Genomic DNA, 10,425 nt, shown 5'->3' on the forward strand with positions numbered 1-10,425 from the left:
GCATGTCAAAACAAATAGAAAATTAAATATTTAAAACTGGACATGAAATGGTGGCTCAAATTTCTTTTCTTCTTCATCTTCGTCTTGGGACTCGTTCTGATTCACATCGGAAAGTAGACATTTTGGGGGTCAGCTCCACACTTGCATGTGCTGTTACAGAAACCTATTTTGAAGCATTTGCATCGCGAGCCACACCTCGTCTTGTCACTGTTACAAAACTTAAGTGATGCTAGGCCATGTGGCATTGCATAAACTAGGTCTGGCTTCAATTCATGATCTTCAATTATTCAGCCCATATTAGTAGCCTGAGGTAAATCAATACAGGGCTTGTGGCTTTGGATCCAAATCAGTGACTGAAATATGCACCTTTTCAAAAGAAGCAGAAACGAGATATCAGTTGGTGGTAAACGCCACAAATCCTCCAATCTTGAGTACAAAAGTGCTCGAAGATCATTCAGACTATTGAAGTTAGTCGCACTTCTGCCATACACTGTAACCACAAGCTGCCTACAGACGTTGACTAAAGTAGTAAGCGCCCAATTAGTTAAAAACTTACATTGAAACTTACGCCTGAGGCATAGATATGTGTGTATATTTTAAACGAATTGGGGTTACCAGGGTCATTTAATACCGGTCATTTTAAGGACAATTTTTTCTGAAGTAGATTTCTATTTAATTATATAAAAGTTTTTTTTTTTTAGGTTAAATCCGTGGTCATTAATCTGTCAGTTGATTAGTAGGTTTTTTTTTTTTTAAACTTGACTATTCGTCTAATGGGTTTAATTATTATAAAGACTAATTTTTTTTAAAAGGGTCATTACTTCTTTAGTTTACGAGATTTGCGAATTTTTTGCGAAAAGGTATTTGCGCAAAGCTATTACGATGGTTAAGAATGCCTCACGGATGAAACCACCCTTTTTCTAAAATCGGGCTCCCTGTTTTCAAAACCGCTTTTTCTTCTGAGGCTCGGAGCATTTGGCGGCTAGATATTAAACTTAATGAAATTTATATAATTGCAATCTGCATAAAAACCCAATTCCCGTCAATTGTTATCAAAATTCCAATTTTGAAGTTTCGCTTACTATTGAGTCGTATCCCCCAACGCCACCTATGAAAAGATTCTTTTAAAAGAAACACTTCAAATTGAAAAAAGAAACCATAAGCAAATAATCTTAACAAAGTTTAATCTCTTCCAAAAGAAACTTAAAAAGTAAACAAAGTCAACCCATTTCTCACTGCCAAATTCCTACGATATTTTTGAGTATATAAAAAATATAATTTCCCATTCATGTTAAACTTTAATTGAACAAATATTAGACAAATCTACTTCACTTATACAAGTAGAATTATCAGGCAAGATTTCTGTCTCAAGAGGTTTATCCGATATTAGAATACGGTTTCTTAGAATGTGCCATTGAAGATGTATCGCTTCTGGAACTTATTTTTAGTCTCAGGTTCTTTACAGGGCTTCTGTCTTCTTCATTAGCATCTATCTTTCCTTTTTCAACCGACCACTTCGTTTCCGTAGCCTCAGAGTTTCTAAGTTTTCTTTTCAGCTTTTGCTGGGTTTTCCGGATTTTCTTTTCTACTTTTCCTATAAGTGCTTCATCTTTCATATCAAGTGGAATTTCCTTCTTTGGTTCGCTTATTTCGCACTTGGAATGAAAGTCCAATTCGTCATAACGAGGATGTAAAGATCCTGATGCCAGCAGAGCATAGGACTTTAACTCACTTTCTGTTAGTTTGTTTATCACTATTGTAGAGGACTTCAATTGTCTCCGAATTCCAGGTATTTCAGCGAGCCTAATGAAACATCTTTCTGTCATTTTTTCATTTCCTGAAATGGAAACAGAGATCATTGAAATATTGATCTTTTTTCTGCATTGGCAAAAAATATTGCATTCAAAATTCTTTACAGTCTCATGAAATGTAATTAAACAAATATAAAAGATTTTTCAACTAAAGTAAGGAGCAAGTTTAAAACTCATAACAGATTGAAGCTACTTTGTATATAAGGGTGGGACACCCAATTTTCTTTAAAAAATTTGGAAAAAAGCCAACTTCACAATAAAGAGTAAGGAGTTAAGGATGAGACAGGCTTTTGATCTTTTACATAATTAAATAAATAAATAAATAAAAAAAAACTTGCAAATATTTTCATTCTAACTTAACTTGTAGGAAATAATCGAAGCAAACTCAAAACGCGCAAATCCCCTACGTCTTCCCAATTTAATTTTCTTTCATATGAATACTTTTCATTTTAAACTTAAAATATGCTAAATTCTTGATTTTCATTCTAACTTAAACTTCACAATAAAGAGTAAGGGGGTTAAGGATGAGACAGACTTTTGATCTTTTACATAATTAAATAAATAAATAAATAAAAAAAAAAACTTGCGAATATTTTCATTCTAACTCAACTTGTAGGAAATAATCGAAGCAAACTCAAAACGAGCAAATCCCGTATGTATTCCCAATTTAATTTTCTTTCATATGAATACTTTTCATAATTTGGAAAAAACCAATTAGCTGGGATGCCAAATGGACACTTTTAGTGGCTTTTGGATACTTTTTTTACTTTGAAGGACACGGGGACACTATTGAGTCAAAAAAGGCAACTTTTTGAAAAAAAGAACACTTTTTGGACATTTTCCAAAATCAAAACCAAATGGCTTTATTTTCTTCTTTTTCTGACTGCTTTTAATTTGTACTTTACTTTTAGGCTTTGGTAACGGCTTACACACTCTTTCTGTCATTTTTTTATTTCCTGAAATGGAAACAGAGATCATTGAAATATTGATCTTTTTTCTGCATTGGCAAATAATATTGCATTCAAAATTCTTTACAGTCTCATGAAATGTAATTAAACAAATATAAAAGATTTTTCAACTAAAGTAAGGAGCAAGTTTAAAACTCATAACAGATTGAAGCTACTTTGTATATAAGGGAGGGACACCCAATTTTCTTTAAAAAATTTGGAAAAAAGCCAACTTCACAATAAAGAGTAAGGAGTTAAGGATGAGACAGGCTTTTGATTTTTTACATAATTAAATAAATAAATATATAAAAAACTTGCGAATATTTTCATTCTAACTTAACTTGTAGGAAATAATCGAAGCAAACTCAAAACGAGCAAATCCCCTATGTCTTCCCAATTTAATTTTCTTTCATATGAATACTTTTCATTTTAAACTTAAAATATGCTAAATTCTCAATTTTTATTCTAACTTAAACTTCACAATAAAGAGTAATGGGGTTAAGGATGAGACAGACTTTTGATCTTTTACATAATTAAATAAATATATAAATAAAAAAAAACTTGCGAATATTTTCATTCTAACTTAACTTGTAGGAGATAATCGAAGCACTCAAAACGAGCAAATCCCCTATGTCTCCCCAATTTAATTTTCTTTCATATGAATACTTGTCATAATTTGGAAAAAAACAATTAGCTGGGATGCCAAACGGACACTTTTAGTGGCTTTTGGATACTTTTTTTACTTTGAAGGACACAGGGACACTATTGAGTCAAAAAAGGCAACTTTTTGAAAAAAAAGGACACTTTTTGGACATTTTCCAAAATCAAAACCGAATGGCTTTATTTTCTTCTTTTTTTTGACTGCTTTTAATTTGTACTTTACTTTTAGGCTTTGGTAACGGCTTACAAACACACACACACACACACACGCACACACACATACACACACACACACGCACACACACACACACACACACACACACACACACACACACACACACACACACACACACACACACACACACACACACACACACACACACACACACACACACACACACACACACACACACACACACACACACACACACACACACACACACACACACACACACACACACACACACACACACACACACACACACACACACACACACACACACACACACACACACACACACACACACACACACACACACACACACACACACACACACACACACACACACACACACACACACACACACACACACACACACACACACACACACACACACACACACACACACACACACACACACACACACACACACACACACACACACACACACACACACACACACACACACACACACACACACACACACACACACACACACACACACACACACACACACACACACACACACACACACACACACACACACACACACACACACACACACACACACACACACACACACACACACACACACACACACACACACACACACACACACACACACACACACACACACACACACACACACACACACACACACACACACACACACACACACACACACACACACACACACACACACACACACACACACACACACATACACACACACACACACACACATACACACACACACACACACACACACACACAGACACACAAACACACAAACACACAAACACACACACACATACACACACACACACACACACACACACAAACACACACACGCATGTCTGACATAGTTATTAGATATTTCGACTATGCTGAACAAAATGGCTTTCTAAAAATTTGGATTGTGTAACTTTGGGGAAATTGAACATTGAATGGAGCATAGTTACCCTTTCAATTTTTTTTTTGCTCACTTAAACAGAGCACTAGAACTTTTAATTGTCATTCAAATGAGTCCCTACAGTAGGATGTCCGCTACTATCTTAAGCTTTAGCTGAAGCTAGCTTCAAACATTGACCCTAAAAGATTTATATTACCATAGTTACGAAGTGTTTATAGAATTGGTGGTCTTTAAAAAGACCGTTGGTTAGTCATGAGTGTGATGACTATTCTAATAATTCATCATTGTTTGTCGTCCACTCAGTATGATTCCAATCTATAGTAGGAAACTTGCTTCTTCTTCTTCTTAGAATATCTGACACACATATTCCGAGAAGGATTATGTATTGGTACCCATTTACTAAAAAATCGAACGTCATCCTCGGGGTTGTGTATCCTACCCGGAAATTTTTCACAACCAAAATCCTTCAGGTTGAATCTTGGTATATCTGACTTGCATTTCTCAATTAAAAGTCTATCAGAGGGTACATTCTCTTTTGCATACAGTGCAGTTACGCCAAAAAAACAGCATATCTCTCTAACTTCATCCTGAACATGGGATAAATCCTCCCCGTTGGTATAAGATGGATGAATCGTTCTATTATACAAACCCATTTTGTTTATAAAGTAAAGTGTACTCCGCCAGCTCTCTTCACTGTACGCATACATATTATAGTTTATAAACCAGTGATTACAAGAGACCTCCTCAAGATCAGTAGTCATCAGTAGAAATGAGCATTCAAAAATCACACCACACGCTGATTTCTTCACCCCAATGTACTCACAGTCAAAAACGCCATACATTTTTGAACTTATATTGATAGAATGGGTATTCAAAACTGTTTAAAAATCCAAATTGAAATTACATTATATACTAAAGAAACTGAATACATTAACATCTAAAACAAGAATTTACTCTTAGCGGATTCAAAACGCTTAATATCTCAAGCATATGCGACCCACTCAGGCATATACAACTCAAATTTCATCTTTAAAACGCTAAGATATCTATTCAAGTAATCTAAAGCTTAGGATCAAAAGGTATCTGATCAAGTAATTTAAAGCTCAGGATCGATTCCATTACCGTTATAAATTGCTGAAAACTAAGTTCCTAGCAATATTACATTTAGCAAGGATCCTTTTAAACAAAAAGGCAAAATATGACTCTTCGATGTATTCATTATAATAATATAAAATATTTTAAACTTATACAAAAGGGATTCAGTTGCACGAGGGTTGAGTTAAAGGCTTTTGGACACTTTTTTACTTTGAAGAACACAGGGACACTATTGAGCCAAAAAAGGCAAAAAAAAAAAAAAACATGTATACCGCGTCAGTTGAACGATGGTCAAATTTCATTGAGAATTATAATGAAGAGACTCAAACAGTCAAATTGGACCCATATTTTGCATTTTTATTTTAAAAAATTTTTGGAATAAAACAATTAGTTTTTTTATCAGGATGCGTGTTTATTTTTTTTTTCAGGGGTGACTGTATCGACCCAGAGGTCCTAGAATATTGAGAGAGGTCTCATTCAAATAGAAATTAAAAGTTCTAGTGTTCTTTTTAAGTGACCTAAGGATTTGGACGGCAACTAAGCCCCCTCCTAGGATCATTTTTTCCCAAAGTCACCGGATTAAAAGTTTGAAATTGCCATATTTATTCAAAAAAATCTAATAACTATGTCTTTGAGGATGATTTAATCCCTCACATGCCCGGGAGGAGGACTGCAAGTTATGAGCTTTGCCCATTGTTTGCATATAGCATTGGTTATTGGGAAGTATACAGACGTTTTCAGTTTTTTTTGTGGTCGGGGGAGGGTTGGGGGGAGGGAGTTAAGTGGTAGGATATATCCCTGAAGGAAATTTTCAGTGGGGGAGAGAAAATTTGTATGTAGGTGGTGTCAGATTTACCAGCACTATTTAAAAACGATAAAAAACTAAATTTTAAACTAAAATTTAAACTAGAAACTAGTTTAAATAAATAAAACTTTCAGTTGAAAGTTTTTCAGCTGAAAGTAAGGAGCAACTTTAAAACTTAAAAAGAACAGAAATTAATTCGTATATGAGGGGGTTCGCCCCTGCGTCAATACCTCACTCTTTAGGCTAAAGTTTGTTTATTGCTTTCAAAAGAGCTATTTATTCTAATTAAGCGACCTTTTCGATTCAGGGGTAATTTTTAAATAATTGTAACAAAATTTGAACTTTTTTTGGGAAGTATACAGACGTTTCCAGTTTTTTTTATGGTCGAGGGACGGTGGGGGGGCGGGCGGTAACTGGTAGGATCTCTACATGGAGGAATTTTTAATGAGGGAAGAGAAATTTTCTATATAGGTGGTGTCAGATTTCCCAGCACTATTTAAAAACGATAAAAAACTAAATTTTAAACTAAAATTTAAACTAGAAACTAGTTTAAATAAATAAAACTTTCAGTTGAAAGTTTTTCAACTGAAAGTAAGGAGCAACTTTAAAACCTAAAAAGAACAGAAATTATTTCGTATATGAGGGGGTTCGCCCTTCGTCAATACCTCACTCTGTAGGCTAAAGTTTGTCGTGTGCTTAATAACGAGCCATTTATTCTAAGTAAGCTGCCTTCTTGAGTCAAAGGTCATTTTTAAAGAACTGCAAGACAATTTGAACCTAGTGTGAAAAGTAGGGCCTTGAGGAGTAGGGAATCTCCCACAGATACGTACTAATTTCGCGTCATTTTAAGTTTTAGTGTTTCTCCTTACCTTCAGTTGAAAAAAATTTGTTTTTTTATTTAATTATTAACAAGCGTTTGAACGATGGTCAAATTTCATTGAGAATTATAATGAAGTACACACAATACGGAAATTTCATTCAAGAAAGCATAAAAAATATTTGTAAGTAAGTAACAAGCTCTTTATTGATTTCACCTCTTGAATATACAGTACAGATACTACATTCAAGAAACGTGATTAAACACGTTTTGAAACTACATGGTATTTGTATGCCTTTCCTTGGCACCTTTCCAAACGAGCGGGGATTCCCCACTGGTTCCTACACATTGCAAAAAGTGAGCAGTACGAAAACTCCACGTTTTCAACCAGACTGGTTTTTTTTGGACCCATCAGGGGAGATATGCAAAGTCGACACAGCTTTATTTCATTTTTTTTTTAAGGTTCATTTAGACGAGCTTACGTGCGCGCACGTAATGTGTGTTCTTCATTAGAATTTTCACTTAAATTTAACCGATGTTCAAAAAATTTTTAATAATTACATAAAAAAACAAATTTTTTTTCAATTGAAAGTAAAGAAAAACGCCAAAAATTAAAATGAACCAAAATTATAGCATATATGAGGGGGGGTTCCTTCATCATCAACACCTCACCTGTCACGCTAAGTTCAAATTTTGTTCCAATTCTTTAAAAATGACCCCTGAATCAAACAGGTCGCTTAATTAGAATAAATAGCTCTTTTGAAAGCAATAAACAAACTTTAGCCTAAAGAGTGAGGTATTGACGAAGGGGCGACCCCCCTCATATACGAAATAATTTCTGTTCTTTTTAAGTTTTAAAGTTGCTCCTTACTTTCAGTTGAAAAACTTTCAACTGAAAGTTTTATTTATTTAAACTAGTTTCTAGTTCAAATTTTAGTTTAAAATTTAGTTTCTTATCGTTTTTAAATATTGCTGGGAAATCTGATACCACCTAAATAGAAAATTTCTCTTCCCCCATGAAAAATTCCTCCTTGGAGAGATCCTACCACGTAACTCCCTCCCCCCACACCTCCATCGACCCTAAAAAAAAACTGGACAAGTCGGTATAATTACCAAAAAAAGTTAAAATTTTGTTCCAAATATTTAAAAATTACCCCAGAATCAAAAAGGTCGCTTAATTAGAATAAATAGCTCTTTTGAAAGCAATAAACAAACTTTAGCCTAAAGAGTGAGGTATTGACAAAGGGGCGAACCCCCTCATATACGAAATAATTTCTGTTCTTTTTAAGTTTTAAAGTTGATCCTTACTTTCAGTTGAAAAACTTTCAACTGAAAGTTTTATTTATTGAAACTAGTTTCTATTTTAAATTTTAGTTTCAAATCTAGTTTCTTATCGTTTTTAAATAGTGCAGGGAAATCTTACACCACCTCCATCGCCAATTTATCTTCCCCCATGAACAATTAATTCCAGGAGAGACCCTCCCATGTACCTCCCTCCCCCCAAACCAACCAACACCACAAAAAAAACAGAAAACGTCTGGATAAATCCCAAAAACCAAAGCAATATTCAAAAAATGGGCAAAGCTCAAAACTTGCAGTCCTCTTCCCGGGCATGTGACGGATTAAATCATCCTCAAAGACATAGTTATTAGATTTTTTGAATAAATATGGCAATTTCAAACTTTTAATCCGGTGACTTTGGTAAAAAATGATCATAGGAGGGGGCTTAGTTGCCGTCCAAATCCTTAGGTCACTTAAAAAGAACACTAGAACTTTTAATTTCTATTTGAATGAGACCTTTCTTAATATTCTAGGACCTCTGGGTCGATACAATCACCCCTGAAAAATAAAAAATAAAAATAAACACGCATCCTGATAAAAAAAACTAATGGTTTTATTCCGAAAATTTTTTAAAATAAAAATGTAAAATATGGGTCCAATTTGACTGTTTGAGTCTCTTCATTATAATTCTCAATGAAATTTGACCATCGTTCAACTGACGCGGTATACTTGTTTTTTTTTGTTTTTTTTGCCTTTTTTGGCTCAATAGTGTCCCTGTGTTCTTCAAAGTAAAAAGTGTCCAAAAGCCTTTAACTCAACCCTCGTGCAACTGAATCCCTTTTGTATAAGTTTCAAATATTTTATATTATTATAATGAATACATCGAATAGTCATATTTTGCCTTTTTGTTTAAAAGGATCCTTTCTAAATATAATACTGCTAGGAACTTAGTTTTCAGCAATTTATAACGGTAATGGAATTGATCCTGAGCTTTAAATTACTTGATCAGATACCTTTTGATCCTAAGCTTTAGATTACTTGAATAGATATCTTAGCGTTTTAAAGATGAAATTTGAGTTGTATATGCCTGAGTGGATCGCATATGCTTGAGATATTAAGCGTTTTGAATCCGATAAGAGTAAATTCTTGTTTTAGATGTTAATGTATTCAGTTTATTTAGTATATAATGTAATTTCAATTTGGATATTTAAACAGTTTTGAATACCCATTCTATCAATATAAGTTCAAAAATGAAAGGCGTGTTTGACTGTGAGTACATTGGGGTGAAGAAATCAGCGTGTGGTGTGATTTCTGAATGCTCTTTTCTACTGATGACTACTGATCTTCAGGAGGTCTCTTGTTATCACTGGTTTATAAACTATAATATGTATGCGTACAGTGAAGAGAGCTGGCGGAGTACACTTTACTTTATAAACAAAATGGGTTTGTATAATAGAACGATTCATCCATCCTATACCAACGGGGAGGATTTATCCCATGTTCAGGATGAAGTTAGAGAGATATGCTGTTTTTTTTGGCGTAACTGCACTGTATGCAAAAATGAATGTACCCTCTGATAGACTTTTAATTGAGAAATGCAAGTCAGATATACCAATATTCAACCTGGAGGATTTTGGTTGTGAGAAATTTCCGGGTAAGATACACAACCCCGAGGATGAAGTTCGATTTTTTAGTAAATGGGTACCAATACATATTCCTTCTCGGAATATGTGTGTCAGATATTCTAAGAAGAAGAAGAAGCAAGTCCCTAATATAGATTGGAATCATACTGAGTGGACGACAAACAATGATGAATTATTAGAATAGTCATCACACTCATGACTACCCAACGGTCTTTTTAAAGACCACCAATTCT

The 10,425-nt window shown here is 34.3% G+C and overlaps 1 protein-coding gene across 1 annotated transcript; it reads right to left on the reverse strand.

Annotated features, from left to right (window-relative positions):
* Positions 1–1,217: 1,217 nt before the first annotated feature.
* Positions 1,218–4,811, reverse strand: LOC148954134 (uncharacterized). Its single transcript, XM_089086930.1, has 2 exons — positions 4,748–4,811; positions 1,218–1,837 (listed from the first exon to the last, which is right to left on the reverse strand). Exon 2 carries the CDS (start codon positions 1,824–1,826, stop codon positions 1,377–1,379), a length of 450 nt encoding a protein of 149 aa, XP_088943056.1. The 5' UTR covers positions 1,827–1,837; positions 4,748–4,811; the 3' UTR covers positions 1,218–1,376.
* Between the last annotated feature and the right edge of the window lie 5,614 nt (positions 4,812–10,425).

Source organism: Artemia sp. Qi Xiang Cuo, chromosome 3, assembly GCF_049724085.1.
Source record: "Artemia sp. Qi Xiang Cuo chromosome 3, ASM4972408v1, whole genome shotgun sequence".
Taxonomy (NCBI): domain Eukaryota; kingdom Metazoa; phylum Arthropoda; class Branchiopoda; order Anostraca; family Artemiidae; genus Artemia; species Artemia sp. Qi Xiang Cuo.

Excerpts from the sequence above, each read along its gene's own strand:
- LOC148954134 (XM_089086930.1), bottom strand. The coding sequence starts at position 1,826 with ATGACAGAAAGATGTTTCATTAGGCTCGCTGAAATACCTGGAATTCGG.